Source organism: Lethenteron reissneri, chromosome 38 (assembly GCF_015708825.2).
Source record: "Lethenteron reissneri isolate LAM-NWPU_2019-01 chromosome 38, ASM1570882v1, whole genome shotgun sequence".
NCBI lineage: Eukaryota > Metazoa > Chordata > Hyperoartia > Petromyzontiformes > Petromyzontidae > Lethenteron > Lethenteron reissneri.
In genome coordinates this window covers 1995662-2019376 of record NC_083816.1, presented here as the reverse complement: position 1 = coordinate 2019376, position 23715 = coordinate 1995662, and the positions used below count along the sequence as shown (strand labels likewise).

The 23715-nt window shown below is 43.3% G+C and overlaps 1 protein-coding gene across 4 annotated transcripts in view; it reads left to right on the top strand.

Annotated features, from left to right (window-relative positions):
• Positions 1-21162, top strand: part of KCND1 (potassium voltage-gated channel subfamily D member 1) — a 476956-nt gene extending 455794 nt beyond the window's left edge. For 2 of the 4 annotated variants that reach the window (XM_061566911.1, XM_061566912.1), the window contains exons 5-7: positions 1030-1089; positions 12231-12487; positions 18191-21161. In XM_061566911.1, the coding sequence (XP_061422895.1) occupies positions 1030-1089; positions 12231-12487; positions 18191-18386 (513 nt within the window). In that variant the 3' untranslated portion in view covers positions 18387-21161. Of the gene's footprint in view, positions 1-1029; positions 1090-12230; positions 12488-18190 lie in introns of all 4 variants that reach the window. The other 2 variants (XM_061566913.1, XM_061566914.1) reach the window with 1 other exon arrangement.
• Positions 21163-23715: the final 2553 nt, after the last annotated feature.

Sequence of the window (23715 nt, the reverse complement as noted above, 5' to 3'; positions counted from 1 at the left end):
CCCCCCATCCCCTCCCCCACTTAAAAAAACCTGCATTGACCGGCGTGGTGAGGTATGGTCAAACAACCCCCCAGAACCAACACATTGTGGGAAGGCCTTCATCGAGTAGTGCAAAATAATTATTATTTCATAGGAATATTTCAAATAATAATGCTCAATGCATTAATTGCATTCTGTTGGGCTCATCTATATGAATTGTAGATGAAATCCAAATCCAGACTGGTGACACTGCTCTATGTTTGAGTTAAGCAGGGCTACATCTGTAAATACTTTCATGAGGACACAGTTATCAAATACAAAGGAGACGTCATCACAGCGATGCACTCCGCTCCTGCTGACATCGGCTATCTGGGCTTGACCGCCTGAATCTGAAATTGTAGTTGCCGTTCTGCGCCCACCTCAGCCGTACGGAACAAGAAGTTATCATGCAGGCCGCAAAGACTGACGATGAAGTTAGATACGCACACTTCCGCCAGATCCGACATGGACACGCTACTTGCTCCTAGGTGGTCCTTGAATAATTCAGACGTGCCACCTGCATTCGACAGAAATGTAATAGCCGACGTGTTATCACGCAATCTAATTGAAATCCTTCACTGAACCTAATTATGCCTCGGCTTGTACTTTCAAGGTCGTTTCCACTCTAATACCCATCTTTAAAAGCCCTCCGCTCACTCCACTGACAAAACATTTAAATGAGATGACATTTCTGGAGCGAAGTGGGGAGGAGGTCAAAAGGATGTGAAACTGAACGTACATCGCAGAGGCCTAATCAAAACATGTATTCGCTTCGGCGCTATAAACTTACCTCTGTGCCACGTGCGGTGCATCTGGTTGTGAACCTCTAAGACGACAAAAATGTGTATCTGCATGTCGGCAAACGTGAATGACAGGATATCTGTTGAACGGATATCTGTTTAACTCTAACACGCGTATGCTGTGAATGCGACTGCTCTTCCCCCTTTCCTCCTCTCTATGTTTATTATTTTCCCGTTTGTTCTCTGTTCCCCTGATGCATGTTGCTTGCAGGGGTTGTCCTATCTAGTGGATGATCCATACTGTTCCATCCCTGCTGCACGGGCTACAAAGGTACAGGATTTGTGACTCTCTGTTGTTGCGTCCCGTGTTGTGCTCGAGTCTTTGTCGTCTCCGCAGTCTTTTCAGTTGCCTTATGCAGTATTTTTATTTGAGTCCTTTTCGCCGTATTCCCTTAAATGTGCTTTGTGCTTCCGACTGCGAGTGTTTTAAAGCCAAAAATCCGCACCTCCGGTTAGCACGGTTGGCTACGTACGGTGCGAGAGAAGCTCGGCATACGTACGTGCATACAAAATGTGATTTGCCCTGTGCTTGGGGATGACAGGCAGATATCAGAACACACACGTTCGTTCAAATGGTTCTCTTGTGCCGAGTAAATATTTAATTATTTAGCACTCGGATTGAAGGGAACATATTGCCAATAATGGTTTCAGGCAATTTTACGACTAAGCTTCTCATGTCACACTGATATACTAATTACGGTGGGTGATTTAAAGATAAAATAAAAAAATATATAAGCATAATAAATCTTTTCAACTATGAACAGCCTACCTAAATCTTGCCATTTAGTATACTGTATATGCATTGTAACAACAGCTGCATACAAGAAGGGTGGCATGTCGTTTTAATATCTACTGTGACATAGTACACATTATTACTCCAAATACATAAGCACTAACGTATTTACAAATCGTGTTGTTTTCATAATTCTCTCAATTTGCAATTTTCGAAAACTGAATAAATATATGTTGCAATACAATCATACATATATACATTGCTTAAAACAATGATACTGTGTAAGCTAAATTAATAGTAGCAAGCCTCAAAGTTCTTAAAATATCTAAATAAATCACAATACAATCCTATGCAGTGAAGAGGGCATTCCCTCCTTAGGTAATAAGCGTTGAGTTATCTGCTTACAGGACCACTTTATTTGCGTAAATTCATATTGAGACATTCTCATACAGTGTAAATATTACCGCCGAGTAAACCCAGCCATTGCACAGGTGACGTTATTTTGAATACGTTCTGTTTCCACCCAGATGGATGCAATGGTAGTCGTCAAATGATCACAGCGACAGGCGTGCACATGGGCCTCGTTTAACATCGCTTCATTTTCTTCCGCATCCGGCTGTTTATTTGAAGACACCGATGAAAAAAAAATCACCCTCGCGATCAATTTGTTACCCATCACGATAACAAATTCACACGAATTCAAACACACACGCGGTCGAATGCTCTCTGTGTGTGGTTTCATTTGCAGGGTGGGTGACCTGGTCTTGTCGATGTATTTCGCGTAAACCGTCATGTTCAAAGTCTTTGCGAATGTCTGTCCAGCAGGACATGAGTGGTAGGCACATGCTGTATATTAACACCATCTGCTCTTTCCCTTTGGAAGATCTGAAAGGCACTGCAAGGGAGAATCTGATTTTATTAATTACTATTGATTAATCCTGCTAATGTAAGTTATTGCCATGCAAACAACACCGGCATCAAGAATGCCAATATTTCGGCTATTAGTTGTTTTCTGTCCGTACAACTCTTGTTCTCTTCCTATTCACTGTTAATTTCTGGCTAAAACTAAAATGTTACATTAGCATTAAAATCCCGTGTTTGTGTAAATTACTGCCACCCTTGACAATCAAGTTTATAAATGTTCGCGTCCTTGAGCCTTCTCAAAAGGTAGGTTACTACGTTTATGTCAGACACTCGCAAGAAAAAGCGTAACTATATACTGTTTAAAGCATCATTATTTGAAGGATAGCTCTCACAAATGATAATACGTATCTTTGAAGTGGCATTTTCACATCACGGAAACAAATTATATGTCCACGTCATTAGCACCAACACGTTACAATATACCACAAATTACCAGAGCATTTTCTTCTGAAGTGTGTACAGGTGTGCCCTTGACTTGTGTGGTGTCTGAGCCGCATGCGTTACCGTTGTAACGCAGCTGAACAAAAATCGGCGGCTTCAACCCAGTGACTTGTGCCCGTGTTGTGCTGGGTGTAGTCTCAAAGCACGAGTGCCGTGTAAAGAGGATGTCTCACTGGATATTGCAGATGGCAGACACACGTGCCCATTTATAAAGGAGAAGAGAAAAGTTTACGCTTGAGAAGCTCGTGACATCCTAATTTCATGGTGTCAGTGCACATCATCCGAGATTTATACAACTTGCATCTGAGCCTGATAATGCCGCTTGAAGTAAATTTTATATTTTCGTTCGGGCTCATTGTCCACGGAATATATTGTACGTATATCTATGCTATGGATTTAGGACATTTAACTACAGTATTTCATCAAGTGGACTGGTCCTTTTTTGCGATCACTCTCAATTTGGATTACAGTACATACGAAGAGGCCTATTCAACAAGTGTAAGGGAACTGGATATTATATTTATTCCACATTCCACTGCAGACAAGGATTAGCACAATAGTCTTCTTTGGGATGCTGTTCCGGGCATCTGGCATCATATTGCAGATCACTGGATCTGGTTCAATGACGATGATGAACTCTCCGGCTGTGTAGTGCAACCTTTGTGAATTTCGAATCGAAGTGGCTGCTGGTGCATCGCATTACCAAATGTTTCCAACAATTTTCATGGGTGGGAGGGTGAAGGGGGGCACGGAGGGGGGGCCGAGGCATTGCTGAAATGTTCGGTGCCAGGATCTCCTGGCAGGGCTGATCCATTCATTAATTTATGAGGTCACCCACATATTTTGGTGGGGCTCCTGCGCTTACCAATGAGCCAGCTCGTACGTACGTACGTATGTGCTTGACGGGTCCTATTCTCAGAACCGATCCGGTCATTTCTGTGGGGAATTACCAAAGGCATCTGTCCTCCTGTAAAGTTGGCAATTGGGGACTTTTGTGGTACTATTTGCAGAAGCAGGATGTTGGGTGCCGATGTAAATCCACAAATGTGTGCAGGATTTGAAAGTTAACGGCAACTAATTTGGGAGCAGAGAAACTCATTCACCGTAAGGTATAGATACATAATGACTTCACTTGCCTCTGCACCCTAAGGGATAGATAAATAAACAATTGGCTTCACTTGTCTTTGCACCCATTCAGTGTTCACTTCAAAGTAGTGTTTAAATCCTCAAAAACAAATTTGTTGCAATGCAATTATTGAAAACGCTACACAATAATTGGACTGAAACCTAATTGAATACCAAGTTAATAAAATGCCAAGATAACTTAATACAAAGCTAATGCCAAGGTAATTGAATGCCAAGACAATTCAATGCTGACCTCACTGGAATACCTTCCTCCTCCGGTGTGATTGCAATGCATAATTTTCCCCCTAAAAATCGTACATCTTTATCTTCGCGATCTATAAATTTGAACTCTGAGATTTCCCCCTTGCTCGTGTATGCAATGTTAGTTGTGCCAGTGGTTGCGCTGGTACAATTACTGGTCCCCTCGTCCTGCACTTTACTGGCACGAAGGCGCAGACGTTGCCCTCATAATTTTGGTCCCCACCAAAAACATTTTACAATATTCCTTTTACTGTGTCTCACTATACTGTAATTAGTTTTCTTTTTATGTTCTTCGAAACAGGACATGCCATACATCGCTGGACCTTCATAATGCTCTGACCACTCTTGTAATTCTCTGCACGTAAATCTAATATATATTCTCTCTGACCAGATAAGCTGTCATAAATGTCACAAATGTAATCTCAGATTGGTGTCAACTCGGTTCTTCCTCTTTCCCCACCCATCCGATGAGTACCACTCTGTGGAAAGGCAACAGCAATTGACCTTCAAATTATTTTGTCTCTGCCAGACATAAGAATGTGGCCTACAAACAGAAGGAGATGAGTCCCTCCCCACACTGAAACCTAAACGCGTTTAGATGTTTTTTGCTCACAACTCCCAAGATATTTGTAGCCACACAACCAATATTTGCCTCCTACCATCCCACTTGTTGTGCCCTCATTGCTAACACTGTCTCCCTGAGAAGAGATAGTCAATACTGTAGTGGTTGGAAGCGTCCAGCCGGCCCGCCCCTCGTCTCGCGTTGCCTACGCCAGATCGAGACGACCTCTCCGCTCCTCTGGAGACCCGGACTCCTCCTTCTCCTCCCCCTGCTGCTGCTGCTGCCGCTACCGCTGCAGCCCCCCGGAGTGGAGGGCACTACAACCACTTACCGGTCACGTGCAAGAGTAGTGGACGTAGCAGGAATTGCCCACGAATATTTCAACCTGATCTTTTGTTTGAAAGTGACACCGCAACCACTTTGTAACCGCCGTGACACAATGACTTTGGTAAAAGCCATGGAAATGAATGCACGCATATGGACGGATATGAATTATAAGCATTGACCGATCCCACACTTTCGGAGCCTTTCAGAATGTACTGTCAAGCGGCAAACTGCGCGATAATGCGAGGTGAATTCCAAGCGCTGGTTTAAATGTGTTCTCACGCCAGGCGTTTAACGTCTGTGACGAGCCGTCTGGACTCGAACATTTCGGCTTGCACACGTGTCGTCGGTCATTTAAATTCAGTGATGTACCACTGTGACCTTCCATCTACCCCAGCCAGGGCCTCTTCGCCTCAATGTTCGAGGAGGGCACAGTCTGACACACTTAAAAGCCTCTCTTTCACTTGACCCCCCCTCCATCCTGGATTTTCTGTGTGGAGCATATGGCAGAAAAATATAAATTGATATCGAAAAAAATGAGAATTAATTTATCCTAAATCCAATAGGGGGTCTGCAAACTTCAGTGCACGCTGATGCACAGTATTACAGAGACACATTTTTATATTTAGTCTTCCAGGCAGGAATTAGTTATAGCTTTGCCCATTTAAAATTGAATATGCAACGGAACTTGTTAAAAGCCCTTCATAATTGAATAAGTATTGTAGTACCTAAGATCGAAACAGGAGGAGGATTTCTCCACAACTCTGGCTGTCACCTGATGATGCTGGTTGTAATTACCGGTGAAACTTCACAGGACTCGAAAGGTAAATGTTGTGGGTTTTCTCTCCAACACACCGGTGTGCTGAACTAGTAACGAATTGGCATGTTTTGTTTATGTGGCAAACCGTAATAATTCCCTGTGTCGGGTGGTGGCGGGTTTAACGGGATCTAATCCAAAAACCTCTTATGTAAAACATTGTCTATCACACACTGTGCATTACATGTACAGTAACGTAGTATATTCAACATAAGTTACTGCACTAATAATAAGAAGAATGCATTTCTGAAATATTTCAACTTCGTACTTTTCAGAAAAAGTGTCAGAACTTGTGAACAAAAATGTTTTCGTTATTAAGTATTGTTTTTGGAGAGAAGACGAACGAAAGATACAATTGTTGATCCATAGCCCTGTACATCATGAGCACCGCCTCCTCCACTTGCAATGTTCAGAACAATTTTATCTAGACGTTGGCATTCTGCCGTCTGCTCTTGTGTTGAACATATCCTGGGAGCTTTTTTCCCTCAATTTCGTTACTACTAAAGCTGTGGAGGCCTTGATGGGCCGGCTACAGAGCTCCAGTGCTACGAGCCGCTGTCGATTAACTGCGAGTCACACCAAGTGACTCCGTTGATAGTTACTTTCTTATGCTCCTTTACCATTCTCTAAGAGGGCCACAAATACTGAAGCCGTAAGAAGTTTGCAGACGTACATTTTGAGCGACTGGAATATAACCCGGCATCATCTTCGCAAGCTTTGAATTGTAAAGTGTGCCGATGACTGGAGGCCGGACGCAGTTGAGAGTTGAAATATACCCAGAGACCGAGTATTCTGTTCTATTTGGAAATTTGAAAATCGGCTCTTGTTCACCCCGGTGCAGGACGTCCTATTTCCTCCAAAGTACTATATAATAGTGTTTGCAAAATGTCATCGCATTGTAAAGTTTTATCATTCAAGCGGGGCAAGAAAAATCGAGAAAGTTAAATGCTAGGCCAGTTTGCCGCCCTGAATTTAAAACTTTTCTACGATAATATATGTCCACAACTTCACTACGCAACGGCCTATGCAATAATACCCATGTTACCACAGCAATGCCCGAGGGGTTATTGCTTATTAAACAATTAAGCAGCAATGTTTTCATTACAGGTGTCCTCTGGGTCAGAATTTCACAATCCATTTACGTTGTAGCTTCAGGATACAGGACCCCAATATTGCCTACACATACACTAAGCCCCGATCTGTAAATCCACTTTATGACCTTATTGGGTAAATTGTAGGCATTGTGGTTAAGGAGAAATGCAGTAGTTAATTTGTGTAAAGAGGCACAGTTCTGTTTAGCACGTAGGCTTTCGCGAACAAAATTATCCATAATAGAGGGTTTTTTTTGGGTTAGATCGCGTAAATCTAAATGTGTCGTTAAACCCTCCACCACCTGACACAGCCAATTAGGATGGTTTGTCACGTAAACAAAACATGCCAATTCTATAATAGTTCAGCACACCGGTGTGTCGGAGGGTACTTAACGCACAATTCAGTTCAACGTGTCCACCGCACTGCAGCATTCTGCAATGAGCTTCAGTCTCATGGTTGGCAGAGCGTGAAGTCAGCCGCGCGGCCACATTGCGGCAGTAGAAAGAGCTAACGAGGCAGGAAAGGACAGCAGGTCGTACGTGCTGGAATTAAAAAACACATTTAACCCCCCCCCCCCCCCTCCAACAAAGTCATCTGTGAAAGAAAGGACAGGGACATTTAAGTGCAGAGAATGCCACCGGCACGACGGAGCCGTGCGAAGCGTGCGCACTGAAGTTCGGGGAGAGGTTTTAAAACAAAACACACAACTCCAAAAGCTTTTTTAGCCGACAGCTGATCGGGTGGCAAGAACATACACTAAGTGCCTCCTCAAGAGAGCGGCTACATTGAGGAGAGATATTTCCAAGATGTATTGTGGGAATAAGTACGTTTATCGGGCATCGTTATGTGCGGTTCGATGTGTTAACCAAGAGCGTTTGTTCTCGGTATAAAATATTCACCGCCCCGCAGAATACGGTGAAACAGAGCGATGCATTTCACGGCGCTTGGCACGCGCTTTTCAGCGGCAATCCGGATATCGGTCAGCCTTGACGCATCGGCGCGCCGTGTTAACTAGCGGGGTGAGCGGTCCCTCTGCGTGCGTGCAAGCAAGCTACAGCTCACACGGGGATTGCCCCATCTCCCTCTGCCCTCTTGGTTAAAGACGTTGCTTGCCCTTCCCAATTGTTATTTCACATCTCACTTGATTGTCTCACTGGCTTTGGCCAATAGGCGGTGTAACACTTCCCCCCCCCCCCCCGTCCGCCAGAGTGGAGAGTTAGCCCGCTTCAGAATGCCACGGGCGTGCTGCCGATTCCGTGACGTTTGGCGCCGCGTGCGGTAAATGTAAATCGTCGGCTGTGTTGCCCACTGCACGGTCACCGGCGCCGAAGAAGCCCGTCAATAGCACTGGTCAACACACTTTTTCTGGCATAAGGTATTCCAACGGTTTTAAGGTAATTTTGGGGTGCTGATTCCAAATCTGGCATCAGTTTTTGTCTATCACATCAGGTTTTGAGATATCAAATATTGCATTTTCAATAAAAACTGCAGAAGAAAAATATTAAATAAATGTGGATATCTACATAAAATTATATTATAAACACACTATCCTAAAAATACAGCACCATATTTTAACACTAAAGCAGTCACTGACTCGCAACAACTTGCAATCATAAGTAACAGAGTTAATTTCGGGTAAAATCAATGAAAATGGGGTATGCCTATAGCATAAAAATGAGATGTGATAGAGCAAATCTGAGATCAGATTTGGAATCAGCACCCTGAAATTAGTCTAAAACAGCTGCAAAAGTCGAGGCCAGAAAAAATGTTTTTTTTTTGTTGACCAGTGTAGTCTAACAAATTCAGCTCTTCGTGTTTTAACGTCAAAAATGAATAGCAACAAAAAATTAAAGAAGAACTCAGGAGGGTTATCTGCCCAGCGTGGATGAGCGAGCGTTTGACAGATCGCTTTCTCGAGCGTGGTGGCTGCTGTTATCAGGCTGCTCTTGCAGTTGGGTGGAGAAGCCTCGGCCATGGGTCGAGACATCATCATTATTATTTTTATAAGCTCGGAGTGATAGCCATCAGGACATTTTATAGAAACAGTGTTCATGTGCAGGATACAGCAAGGGTTACGAGGAGGTTGAAGGATAATGATGCCAACTGACAAATCAGATTCACATGCAAAGTATCGTTTTACGTGTCGTTTAAATGCATATTTCCCTGAACTCCTGACAGAATTGCACTCCATTTGGTACGAAAATAATAACGTTTAGTTTTATACGTAGCGTCTTCGTTCATCCAAATTGCATCTCACAATCGCCGAGGAACCGCACACAAACTAGAAGGCAGCTAGGCAGTGAGCCCGAGACCACAATTTGCCAAAACTCCGCAGTCCTCTATGTATTTGGACATTTCCATCGTCAGCTACATTAGGGTGAAAAGTGACTTTAATAATAATGATCATTTATTTCATTCACGTCAACCTTGGGTAGAGAGATGATAATTCAAACGACCTTTTTTTATGGACTCTCACTTGCTTCCTGAATACACACAACGCATTCAAGCCTATTGACGAGTGTGAGATAAAACCAGACACCTCCACACCCAAGCGAAGGGAGCTTCGCAACGTTTGTGCGATCCACCTACCCTCTCAATGGATCGATCGCAGTCTTGCGCCTCCACCGCCCAACTGGATTTATAGCACGCACAACCAGCAATGTACCAGCCTTGTAAGGTTGAGGGTTCCAGCTTTCCAGATTGGCAATGTTATCTTTCGTTATGATTCGCGCATATTTAAGTCTCGAGATATATAAATATAGAAAGGAGTAGTGGAGAGCACGCTTTGACTGGTTGCCGGTTGTATTTGAACTGGAAAAACATAGTTCTGGCGGCAGCAGCAGCAGCAGCAGGGAGAGGAGTGATTTTGCGAGAGAACGAGAATGATGACGGAATTATAAACGGAGCACACAATCCATACCACTCGTGCAATCACTGCTCACGTAATTTGACTTTTAGTTGATGTTGAGTGAGGATGCTGCTGGTGCTGATGCTGCTGCTGAGGTGTAATGGCCCGCACGCTGGCGTTGCAATCTCGATTCAAATTGATCTTCCGGCGCGACAGTTGATATGATAGTGCAAGTTTTTTTTATATTTTAAATACCCCCCCACCCCACCACACACCCAGCAGTATTAATGGATCCACCATCACAGCAGGTCGTGCCTGATGGAGCAAAATATGGGTGGCATTGTGTTTTAGTAATGAGAAGCCATGCGCTGAAAACCCGGTGACCAGAGTTTCACTCCCGGCCATGAGTGTGGTTCATGCAGACTTGATGCTTTGCAAGAGGTATCTATTTGGTGATTGGGCATCTGAACGCCTGTTTTATTTCCAGAAAGGGTAAAACCTATTCTTCCTTTTTTATACTGGCAAAAAGGTCCCGGAGATAATATTTGCATCGTCCGTTACGTTATGTTGAGAAGTCACTTCGAAGATAATTAACATTTAATGGGTATGGAAATGATCAATCAAATTACCTTTTTTGAAATTCACAGGCTAAATATTTTAACTTACACTGCAGTAACGAAACGAGATTACTTTTGTTAATTAAAACGCCAGCATGAAACATTTATTTCTGTGAAGATCAGCTTTATTTTTATTTATTAATTATTGAGCATCCTAGCCATTTGCTGTCAGGTGCTGTTAAACACAATCTTAATTTAGGAAGGTTTATAAACCTTATAGTCTGAGAAACGCAGAGGCAGAATACAGCAGATGTTGCAACTACAGAAGGAAGTGTATTTCAATGCACTTCTAAATCACTGGACACAAGATTGATGCCGACTGTCTAATGGGATGCTGACTGCATTACCACGCTACCCAGGCACATTTAATTGATTTTTTTTGTTCCAGTGCTGCCAAAATATCCCATCGCTCTTACAGTGCCAAATATGATTGTTTAAAAGGACCTTGCATTGGTTGTTTTCGATTCCATTTTCTCAAGTTGTAAGTCGTGACGGAACTTATTCATCACGTCCTTTCCGAGTTTTCTCCACAATATTGTTAGGGGGAAAATTAACTATTTTGGTTGCGTTATATTTTTGTAAATGCAAGATCCTTTTGAAATGGTGGTCTGTTGAATGCTACGTTGTTGACAATTATTTAACATTATTTTGTTCGTGCTCATATTTCCATTTTTATAAAGTACATTACATTTTGCAATTAGCACAACTTGAAAGTGATAAGAATTAATTATCCACAGAGGGACACTATAATACAAAAATAATGTTAACTTTAATACATTTTGTACTCGTTCAACTGGAACATTACCAACAGGCACAATGACATGTGAATATTTATTTTAACAAGATATCATTCTCTAGAGTAGACCATAATGTGCTAGTGTTTTGCTGTGGTTTATACAATCCGCCTGGTTTTAAGTCTTTAGATGATGATGTCGAGGGTGATGGTGAGTATGATAGTGCTGATTGATAGTGCTGACATTTAGAGAACAGTGGTAACGCTCTTATCCTTGTACGGGATACATTGCACAACTATCAAGGAAACGTTGAGATTTCAATACGGTTTACTCAACTCGTATGTTATTGTTTGATAAGCAAGAACGTTTGTGTCAAAATGGGCGTATTTATTTCAGTTAAGTCTTGACGTTGCAACGGTTATTTCACCAATCTTCTTACGTGACCATGGTAAAGACTGCCCAAACTGGAAAGAGGTTTTAACGATTACGAGTATCCAACCTGATCGGGACATTTGATTTCATAGCATCACTTTGGAACGTGGTCATCCCGCGAGGCCCTGATCGGTGTGAAATGGCGGTCCAGAAGATGTATATTTGAAATAGGTTCATTTTAAAGTAATTTTTATCCATGCCCTATTCTCAGTGGTTATGTTCAATTCATATGCACACTCTGCGAATTCAAACATTTGTATATTTTTACAAACGGTATAAATCGAAAGAACGCGCGCAAAACGCACGCGTCGTCACATCCCATGCGGCGAGGGATCCACAGCTGGGCTCTTCTTAAGGCGTAAACAATGACCGCGTCCGCGTGCGCCGTGCACAATTTTCACGAACCGAGGTTCGCCCGCCCGCACGCGCAAGCACGCGCAAGCACGCCACGCGCCGTCACCGCTCACGCCCGTGTCCCGTGTGCACGCGTGTACGCCGGCAGAACCACGAGTTCGTGGACGAGAAGGTGTTCGAGGACAACTGCCTGGAGGGATCCGTGGGACACCGCACGCCCAGCCGCAGCCCGTCGCTCTCCTCCCACATGCACAGCCTCACGGGCACGTGCTGCTCCCGCCGGGGGAACAAAAAGGCCTTCCGTCTGCCCAACTCCAACATCTCGGGCAGCGGCGTCGGCAGCGCGCAGGAGCTCAACACCATCCAGATCCGCTCGCTGGAGCGAGCCACGCATTTGCCCAACAGGTGAGGGTGCCACTTAGAGGATTGGCCAATTGCCCAGGGGGTGGGGGGGGGTAGAGATGCCCGCTCGGGCGTAGGGAGACGAACATCTGAGCGCAAACCACGGGGCGCGAGCTTCGCCAGCGAGGCGTTAAATCTGACGCTCCCGCCCAGGGAGTTTGTTTAAGTGCAATAATTAACGGTGATTAAATCTGGTGCCACGTGTAATTCACGTAATTCCCTCGGCGGTATCCGTTTATAGCCGAAACTAAAACAAAATCTGCTTAGTAGATTGAGTACCACCGTTTTTGCTCGGTGTTCGTCAAACGGTTGAGCTAAGCATTTCACGCTACGTTTATATTTTTGCCTTGAATTCCTAACATCAACAACAATAATACAAACTTCTTTGCTGAAGTGGGAGAGAAAAAAAAATGTATGTGGTTTTCCCACCTGATGATGATTGCTTGTGTTGCAATCGAAACGTCGTGATTTAATTTATTTTATTTTTTACCTACGTGACTTTACCGAAAGAACCAAAGAGTATGGATCCCTGCAGTAACGAAAACTTCAAATCTAGATTAAAAATAATAAGAGTTACAACTTCTACAGCGTCTTCCATAAAATCTCAAGACGCTTTACATCAATGACCTTTGGGCCATTTGGGTAAGAAGTGGCTGAGTTAAAATAGCAAAGACCTTCTGAAAGAAAGACCTTCTTAGGCTGGGACTTGAAGATTCTCAACTGAGCTGGACTCCCTGGACAGACTTCGCCAGAGTGGTCTAGCTTTGGGGGTGCCTTAATGAAGACATCAAGAGAACACATGCCTTAGCCACCATGCTGGCAACATGTTATCTCCATTGCCTGTCATGCAGGAAGCCGTGGGTTCGATCCCGACCCCTGCATATTTCAGTTTGAATGTTCTCCCCGTGGTCGCGTGTATTTCCTCTGGGTCCCCCAGTTTTTCCCTCCACATTTAGAAACATGCGTTTAGAGTATTTGGCTACTGTTTTAAATTTCCACGTGGTAAGCCACTTCGTTGAGTTATCATTTGTGGCCAGGTTGCTTCTGATAAAGAGCTGTATAGCTCAGTGGGCCTTACCTGGTAAAATAAAAAATATATTTTATCGTGTTTATATATAGGTGTGGTTATGCCTCATGCTTAATAATACCGGCACAGAGCACTGTTAATATTCCCAAACGAAAACCTTGCCCAAGCGAGAGATTAATTGAACATAATTAGAAAAAGTGAGCCAACATTTTTCAGCCTGAACCTTTGTTTCATGCCTGTAAGGTTGCGTTTCAGCTGTCAATCTTAATGTGCCTATCACGTGTTAGCCAGCAGTGTCAACACACAAACTATGCCAAGCAGGCAAAATTATATTGTATGCAATCATGGCCAATGTTAATCAGTCCAGATTATTATTTTTTATTTAAAATAAAGCACAATGAATCGTGATTTCAGGTTCATATTTTGAATTTACATTGTTATTTTTTACGTATCAATTCGTGGGCTGTCAGAACATCCTGTCCACAATTTTTTGGTGAAAAAAATAGACAAAATTGCTAAATTATGTGTCACAGTTGCTGTGACGCATAAGTGGAAATTGCTATTCTGCCAAACATGAATTATGAGGTTTCTCGTAGCATAAATGTGATGTCATGTTTGAGAGAAGCTACCGTGGCGTCATGGGTAGCACACTGGACTTGCAATCCATAAATCGCCAATTTGATCTGGCACGGCAGTTGAATGAAATGGGAAACTCTCAAATCCACCACCTCTCTCCACCCATCAGTAGCAATGGATTCACCTACAGTTAGTTGGTCAACAGGTCATGTGTGTTGTGGTAAAGTGTGCGTACTCCCATCTCCTCTTCCAAGAGCATATGGCCAGTGTGGAAGAGTAGGCCAAATACCATTTAGAGGGGGCTCTATAAAGCTCACTCTCGTGGAAGCCCTTTCACCAGCAAGGGTGAAGAGCAAGGTTTTATCGGTCTGCACGTTCACCATTGATCTTGTTCATGGAGCAATAATAGGACATCACGACCCAGACCCTGAGCCTGAAAGTGGTGGAAATTCCACATTTCCACGTAGGTATGCAATATATCATGAAACTGTCAATTACCCTCGGAGTGTATCATTTTTTCCCCATGGCCAAATGGTGAATGCCATTCCCATTGAGGCAGTTCACAATGCGTTAATAGCCACCGCTGTGAGGCATCGCGGGAGGGCACTGACAATTGTAAAAAAAGGGGTGACGAACACTTTGATTATATTTTCAAGAATGGGACATTATGTTTCAGTGGCATGACAAAAACATTGTCATGACGGGCCGATTTATTTTATGAAAGAACCTGGTATGCAGGGCTAGATATCACTGTAAATAGTATTCATTATAAGCTATCCATAGATATATTTATCAGGAAAATGTTAGAATTATTCCTGAATGTCCAAGGACATAGGTACATCAGTCGATGTAAAGTGCGCAAGTTAAAAAATTATAATGTGTGTGTGTGCATGTACACAGCATAGTGGGGAGCGGTAGTGTAGCGGTTAGCACGCTGCGCTACAAACCCGGCCACCCAAGTTCGATTCCCGCTCACAGCCAATATCGGTGACGATTATCTGAACTGGTCCTGGGCATCCACTAGGTCGACTCAGTCTCAAATGAGTACCTGGTGCGGTGTGTAAACATCGCCACTAGGGAGACAAAGGCGGCCGGGCATGGTGTTGGCCACCCACCCCCTCATGTGCCGTGTCAGCCTTCATAGGCGCTCGCTAACAGCGCTTGCCCCAACAGTCTGTTAAGGCTACAACGGGGGATCTTTGTCTAGGGGAGCATTGTCACAGTGGTTCACACACCCCAAGCTCTGAGTTTGAATCCCTAGCCATGGCTGAAATCAGTGATGAGCGACATCTGAACCGGGCCAGGGGGCCCCCTCTGCTTTCACCAACGCGCGTTGGCCAGCGTAGTCACTGCGGTCGATCAACCCCGTGACCGATTTGGCATTGGGAGGCCTTCATTGAGCAGTGCGTTTTAAGAATGGGCTGAAATTATTTTTAATTGTTATTCTTATTCAGGCATATATGCATTGGAAATGGGAGACTATTAAAATTAAAAAACAGAGGCGTAAGTGTGGCAATATGGTGAGGTGCCAGCTACTACAGTCAAAGTATTATACTGGTAGGAACCTCCTGGTTACACCAGCCCACAGGGGATTATTGTGTCCGTCCGTCCGTCGTGCATCCAAAAATGGGAGCGATGGGGCTGGGTGGAGAGGGGAGGGTGGAGAGCGTCTGGGTGGGGAGGGTGGGGAGGGGTTGGGTGGGGAGGGGCTGGGTGGGGATGATGGGGCTGGGTGATGGTTGGGAGGGGTGGGGCTGGGTGGGGAGGGGAGGATCTGGTCACCCCGTGGTGCCCTTATAAAACTCAACGTTTAACCTACTCACGCCGGCTTGTGCCCGCCCTCACAGTCGGGCATATTTGTGGAATACACCACGCCGCCGTTGACCCTGGCCATTGACTGAGCAACCCAACGTTCCTAGCAGCTCCCTCCGCAGGAGGAATGTGTGTCGGTGGTGTGATAGCCAAGTGATAAATGTTCCTAATGCTTGAGTTTTCTGGAATGTTTCCAAATTCACTGAATGTGGACGCGATTTGGACCAATGCGTAAGCAACTTCTCTTGAGTTGAGAACCATCAGAAGCGATATCCCTGATGTTTCAACCCGTGAGCACAAAATTTGGCCTCAACATTAAACCCTTCATTGCAGTCAATACAATCAATTGCTTTGAAGGGCATCCTTTAGCAAAGGTTACTAAGGGATATTTTATCGCATTGAATCATTTCAGCTTAGTTTAATTGATTCACACATCAAAAATGTTCAAATATCTAAGCCCTCTTATGGCATGGGCTGAGAACTATTATTGTTGCGATTATTATTTTGGCATGTCAATATATAAATGGAAATCGTTGAAAATTTCAACCCTTACAGGAAAAGTGTTAAAGGTGATGTATCTATTTGGATGTTTTGCTCGTGCTTGAAATTTTCATTCATATTTCAGAATATAATGAAAGTGAATTAAAGACCGTGGCTGTGAATATGTTAAGGGTCCTTGAGTTTAGATTCCCAAGGATTACATGCCAGATGTGAAAACCTGCCCGCTAATGTTTATCGTCAATATTTAACCTTCATTTAAATCGGTCAATGAAATCTATTTACTTGTAAGGTCATCCTATACCAGAGGTTACAAAGGGCGATATTATCACATTGCACAATCTCGGGTTAGTTCCGTTTCACATCAAAACATTGACAAATCTATCAGGAAAATGTTGTAAATAAAAGTAATAATTTAATAACGGTTATATGTATTACCATATATCAATAGCCTCCTATATCTGTAACAAAAACAGATCCTACAATGACTTCAGATCTGTCTTAAATATATGAACATTATTCAAATTCTTCAGACTAATAACGAGGGCATTGCCAAACAAGCCACAGAAACCCCGTGGCAATTGAAAACAAAATCTCGAGCTTTCAGGACGTAGTACAGCAGTGGAGCCATCGTTCCATGGGCATCACACTCCACTATGACCTATAACTTCAGTGGAAATCTAACAGCTAAACCGGTTCCGAGACTACCTCTCATTCCCCCCTCACTAATCTGCACACATCAGCGTGGTGAAGTATGGTCAAACAACGCCAATGGCCAACAAGGCATGTGGAGGCGTTCAACCAGCAGTGGGTTCACAGATCTGTACGTTATAATATTTGTACTGCTTCAATTCAGCACTTCAAATGTCGATGTGGCTGGATGGGTTGTGTGGCTAATGCCCATGTCAGTGCACTGAACTGGTGAGTCAATGATCTCAGAGTAATCACCAGTGGCTGCACAAAAAGGAAATCAAATTACATTTGCTTTATTTATTTCGGTTATCGCATTTTAGTGTAGAGGGATTTTAAAAAAATTAGTTTGACTACCAAGCGATGAACACTCTTTACAGGACAGATTAAAATGACAATTGGGCCACTGAGTTGCGGGTAAGGGGCCCATTAACGTGGCTTTGGAAGAATTCTGATATCATTTTCTAAGGTCCATTCTCTTGACATGAGCACTGCCCACTGTGAAAGATAACGGTGCAGCCCTGCAATATCTGCTCGCACAACTTCTGACAGAAGGCTCTCTCATAATATAGGTTTTTGGGTCAGATCGCGTTATTTATAAATGTGTCGTAACCCTCCACCACCCGATATGGCCAAACAGTAAAAAATGTGTCACGTTTTTCAAAGGACAAAATAATTCACTTCCCTCTTCACTACATTTTGGTCGACTTTTTCCACAATGTATGTTTTACTCCGTACGTAGCCAACGGTGTTAATCGGAGGTGCAGGAGAAGGACAGTAACCCCTCCACTTTATCTCACCGCACACGACCTGCCGGTAGCCTGTTGATGTCCCCCACTTATGCTGCTGAGCACACAAAGGTGGGGTGGGGGGGGACTTTAAAAACCTGCCTATCGATTGACTTGCCATGCTGGGAGATCGAAACAGTGACCTCTCAGTGCGAGCTAACAATTACAACCGTGGGAGCATCCTCTTTGATCGATGAGTGCAGAGCCTTGTAATAATTATTTTCGTGATAAAAAGATGCGACATTTGACACGGTTTGCTGAGAGGAAAGGAGGGCGGGACGCGACGTGAACTCCTCCGCCTTCACCTGTCCGCAGGCGCGAGAGTCTCAACGCCAAGCTGGAGGAGACGGCCAAGCTCAACTGCGACCCGTCTCACATGACGACGGCAATCATCAGCATCCCCACGCCGACCACCACGCCCGAAGGAGAGAACCGGCCCCCGTCCCCCGGCGCTGCCCACCACCTCTCCAGCCAGGCCAGCCCCAGCGTCATCAAGATCTCCGCCTTGTGAGGCCACCGATACATAAAGTCGTTCATTTTTCGGGTGGTTTGATTTCTTTTTTTTGGTTGCCTTGCGATGGGCCCTGGAGGAGGAGGAGGAGGAAGAGGCAGAGTGGCGAGGAAGAGGAGGAGGGTGGCTGGGAGGAGGAGGAGGGTGGCTGGAAGCCCCCCGGTGCTCCAGCACGATGCAGAGGGGAGGCCACAGGCGGGTTTTACTGTGCGGAGGGGTCGCGAGCAAGAGCCGACGGGAGGAGGAGCAGGAGGAGGAGAACTCCCGTTCGCAAGCACGGAGACGGTGCGGGGAGCAGAACTACTGTGGCCGGAGGCTCCGTCGGGGTCTGCGCACAGAGAGGAGAAGAGAGTTTCGGTCTGGTTACGGTTTTTTGTGCTGCTGCCGATGCTGTCTCCAGACTGTGTCCGAGAATGGAATATTTATTTAATTTTACGCAGAGAGCACGTGGAAGTAAATATATATATTAGCTGTTTATATTAAGCTTCACGGAATTTTAGTCTTGAGTTTCACAATGTGAATACAATGGAATGAGGCTAGTTTCTCAAGTTTCTTACTGTGTGTGCGCGCGCACAGCTCCCGTGCACCTGTATATTCAGTCATCTGTGCATTTTGTTAGTTTCGTCGTATGCATGATCACTCGTCCGTGCACATTTGAAAGAGGCGCGTTTCTCTCTGAGTGTTTGGAATTCGGTGCAATTCAGGTTTCACTGTTGGAAGGGTTTGAGGAATCGTAACAGTTTTGTGTATATTACACAGATAATGGCCAGCTTTATGCATGTCATCATCAGGACGTTTTGTTGGTAAGCAAGAAAGATTTATATCAGGTACTGCAAAGTTACAGTTACTGTTTTATTTTGATAAAATTTTACCTTTATCCTTGCACATTCTTTGTTCGTGTGTACATTAAGGGAATTGATTGCGGAGGAATTTTTCTGACTTTTCAAGATTGCACCGAAACAACATTTTCACGAGCGGAGGTTTGAGAATGTTGTGTTTTGGGTTTATGATGATGATGATTATTATTTTGAGATGAACACAAACCCAGCTCGGCTTCCTTCATGGTAAGCAAATGGCTTCAGCAACAATTGCTGTTCGAAAATGTGACATCTTTCAACCATCGTATAATATAAACAAGCGGTGGTTCTCTCACCCATGACAATGTTACAAGACATCTTAGTTTTTAATTGTCCAGCCTTGTGTATTTATAACGGATAATGGAAATGCTGTAATTTTATGGACAACACGTATTCCGACACATGCATGGCTTCAAAAAAAGAAATGCTCCAGTGTTATCTTTCCTAGGTAGTAACTTTGTGTTAGTACCATAACCCCCTAACCTTTTACATGTGTTGTTGATGCCAAATATGTTTAAAAAAATTAAAATGTATTTTAAAAAACAGGCATTTTTTTCCATACGGTAGTGCTGCATAGAGTTTAAATGCTTCATTGCAGCATAGCTATTAAAAGGACGGAGGTTAGGTAGAACAGACACCTGCAAAACACGTGCTTGGATTTAATGAAGTTTGGCCACATTATCACTGCAGCGGTTTTGCTGTGACCTGATCAGAAGGGAACCCCACACGGGGATGATGATGGATTCACTGAATACAGGGTAGTGGTATAATACATTCGCATATATGTATATGTTCATGCTGACTTCGGACCAGACACTTCCAAATCACTTTGTTGTTGGAGGTTTATGCAATAATAAAAAAAATCAATAAGTTTAAAAAAATGAAAACATTAAAAAAAACACAAAGCCAGCAGTTTCCGATCACACGCAAGCGTCTAACGGCAGTGGGTTTCTTACCGCAAAAGTTGTTTTTTGAAAGGGAGTGTACAAACGGTTTAGGGCCTTCTGATTTTGAAATGGAATGTACGGTGCATTGCGTTGCGTGGACTAACGCGTTATTGTCGTCGTGAACTTATTTTATCTGTCTACTTGTCTGCTTCGGGTTTCGGAGGTCGTGAAAGTGGCGCGCTGAAGTGACTCGCTTTGGAGGATGGTTTGAGAAGGAAAGAGACAACTAACTATAAGTCCGTACAAAAGAAATGTTTTGCCTGGCTATTTGTTCTTACAGGACCGGGACGTGACATATCTTCTCTAGTTTTTGGTGTGTGAACCTCTAGAATTGCCGTTAGCACATTTGGTGAAATAAACCAACAGACAGTTACTTGCATCGTTCACTGTGTTAGGTCTCACACATGTCTGCGTTGTTATACGTTCTACTTTATTCCAATTGGTTTTGTAAAGATGCACAAATCTGTTATAAAATCGCTTGTGCAACACTGAGCAAATAAAATGAATCTTTGCATGCTTAATATGCATTAAGTGCAATGTATCTAACGCTCATGTCCATCACCATATAGAGTAGATCCTTATTTTTGCGCTCTCTTTGAAAGAAGTTTAATATATCGGACAACATCCATTCTCTTTCTCTGTTAAATAAACTAGTTTTAAGTGGATATGCGCAAGAGAAAACAGTTCAATAAAATTTGTGAATTCATTTAATTGCGCTTCTGATGAGAATCGTTAAGGTTTTGCTGTGTATTTACTCCCAAACGCGACGTCTTAACGTGCAATCTGAACGCTATTTATTCCCTCTCGTGCAGATGGAACGATTGTTTTTTTCTCATGCTCCACCAGAATTAACTTCATATGATTTGAATGTGGTGTGCATATGACTGCCAAACTATGTAGTAAAGCTACTGCTTCGAGACTTCAAACATTGTGTGAGCTACGTCTTGCATCTGAGCACCGGAATATCTGTGAATCTTTATCAAAAGGGCGAGAGACTCCTTTGAGATGGCGTGCACATTGCAATTGTCCTTTTGTTGGCAGTCCCAATGAGCTCGTGGTAGGGTAAAGCCAAGGAATATTGCCAAGCGTGGGTTTATACACAGATAACACTGGTCAACAACAAAACAATTCTGGCTCGGACTTTTGCAGCTGTTTTAGACTAATTTCAGGGTGCTGATTCCAAATCTGATCTCAGATTTGCTCTATCACATCTCATTTTTATGCTATCGGCATACCCCATTTTCATTTATTTTACCCGAAATTAACTCTGTCACTTATGATTGCAAGTTGTTGCGAGTCAGTGACTGCTTTAGTGTTAAAATATGGTGCTGTATTTTTAGGATAGTGTGTTTATAATATAATTTTATGTAGATATCCACATTTATTTAATATTTTTCTTCTGCAGGGCGTGATCTAACAATGGCTATAACATCCGAAAGAAGGAAATGCAGTAATGACCCAGATATCTTCTGCTACATCTGTGGCAGCTTCACTTTGCAGGATCAAAGGCGCAACATCAATACCTATGTCAGGAAGGTTTATCTTGCCTACTTTAAAGAAGACTTGGAGACCAAGACAAACATTTGGGCTCCTCACAAAGTGTGTAAACCTGTGTTGAAACTTTGCGATCATGGTCTAAAGGAAAGAATGCTAAGCTGAAGTTTGGAGAGAACCTACAAACCATTTGGATAACTGCTACTTCTGCCTTGTCAATGTAAAAGGTTTCAATAAGAAAAACAAACAACACTTACAATACCCAGATATCCCATCTGCCAGACGACCAGTTGAGCACTGTGAGGAAATACCTGTGCCTGTATTTACTGAGCTACCAGAGATTGATGTTGAATCCCTCAGCTTACCTGCTTCTACAGATAATGATGATGCTCAGATCGAATATACGCCATCTGATGCAGATTGTGATAAAATGTCTCTGTTTAGTCAGCCTGAATTGAATGATCTTGTAAGAGATTTGTATTTGCCAAAGCAGTCCGCTGAATTGTTGGCTTCCAGGCTGCAAGAGAAAGGACTACTCAGACCTGGCACTAGTGTCTCCTTTAATCGTAACAGAGAAGCAGCACTGCGAAAGTACTTCCATTCAGATGGTCAACTTGTTTATTGGAATGATGTTGAAGGGCTTCTTCTCAATATGGGACTGCCCGCATATGATTCAAGTGAATGGAGACTTTTTATTGACAGTAGTAAAAGGAGTTTGAAATGTGTGTTACTTCACAACAGAAATATATACGGTTCAATCCCAATAGGACACTCTGTAAAAATGAATGAAGAGTATGCCAACATCAAGATTGTTCTGGATAGATTGGGATACCATGTTCATGGATGGCTAATTTGTGTTGATTTGAAAATGGTAAATTTTCTGCTGGGTCAGCAAGGAGGTCACACCAAATACCCTTGTTTCCTGTGCTACTGGGACAGTAGTGCTACATTAGAACACTGGGTTCAAAATAACTGCCCCACCGATAATCAGTTTGACGCCTGGTGACAAGAACATCAAGAATGAGCCTCTGGTTGATAGGAATAAAATTGTATTTCCCGCACTGCACATAAAACTTAGGTTAATGAAGCAATTCGTCAAAGCTCCTGATCACACTGGAGACTGCTTCAGTTATATATGTTCAACCTTTTCAAATCTCAGTGCCGAGAAGAAAAAGGCAGGAATATTTGATGGCCCTCAAATAAGAACACTCATCAGGGATTCACACTTTGTTACAACAATGACTGCGGCAGAGGCTAGAGCTTGGAATGCATTCTTTGATGTGGTGCGGAATTTCCTTGGGAACAGGAAAGCGGACAACTATCGAGAGATTGTGGAGGAGCTGCGCTTGAGTTTCCAAGCACTTGGATGTAGAATGAGCATCAAGGTTCACTACTTACATAGTCACGTGGCCCAGTTTCCAGAGAACATGGGTCACGTGAGCGAAGAGCAAGGTGAACGCTTTCATCAAGACATTCAAGTTATGGAAGAACGTTACCAAGGCCGATGGGACTCAAACATGATGGCAGATTACTGCTGGTCCTTGATGAGAGACATTCCACAAGCTGTACATTGGAGATCGTCAAAGAAGAGGTCGTTAATGCAGATGTAACATCACTATTGTGAATGACCTTTTTGTACATATTTTTCTTATCTTCACAATTCAATTCTTACATGGTAATATGCATTTACTCACATTGATATGCAGTCACTCTCACAACTTTGTGCTACGGCTCATTAAATGTTTGTTTCATTATTATTGTATATTGTATCTTATCTTATTCTTGTATGGATGTCTGTTTAGCTATTCGTATCTGAGCATACATTTGCTGTTTTTATTGAAAATGCAATATTTGATATCTCAAAAACCTGATGTGATAGACAAAAACTGATGCCAGATTTGGAATCAGCACCCCAACATTACATTAGAACCGTTGGAATACCTTATGCCAGAAAAAGTGTGTTGATCAGTGTAATTGTAAATGTAATTACGCACATTACCATTCATGGCGGTGAATGTGGTCCATTCTAAA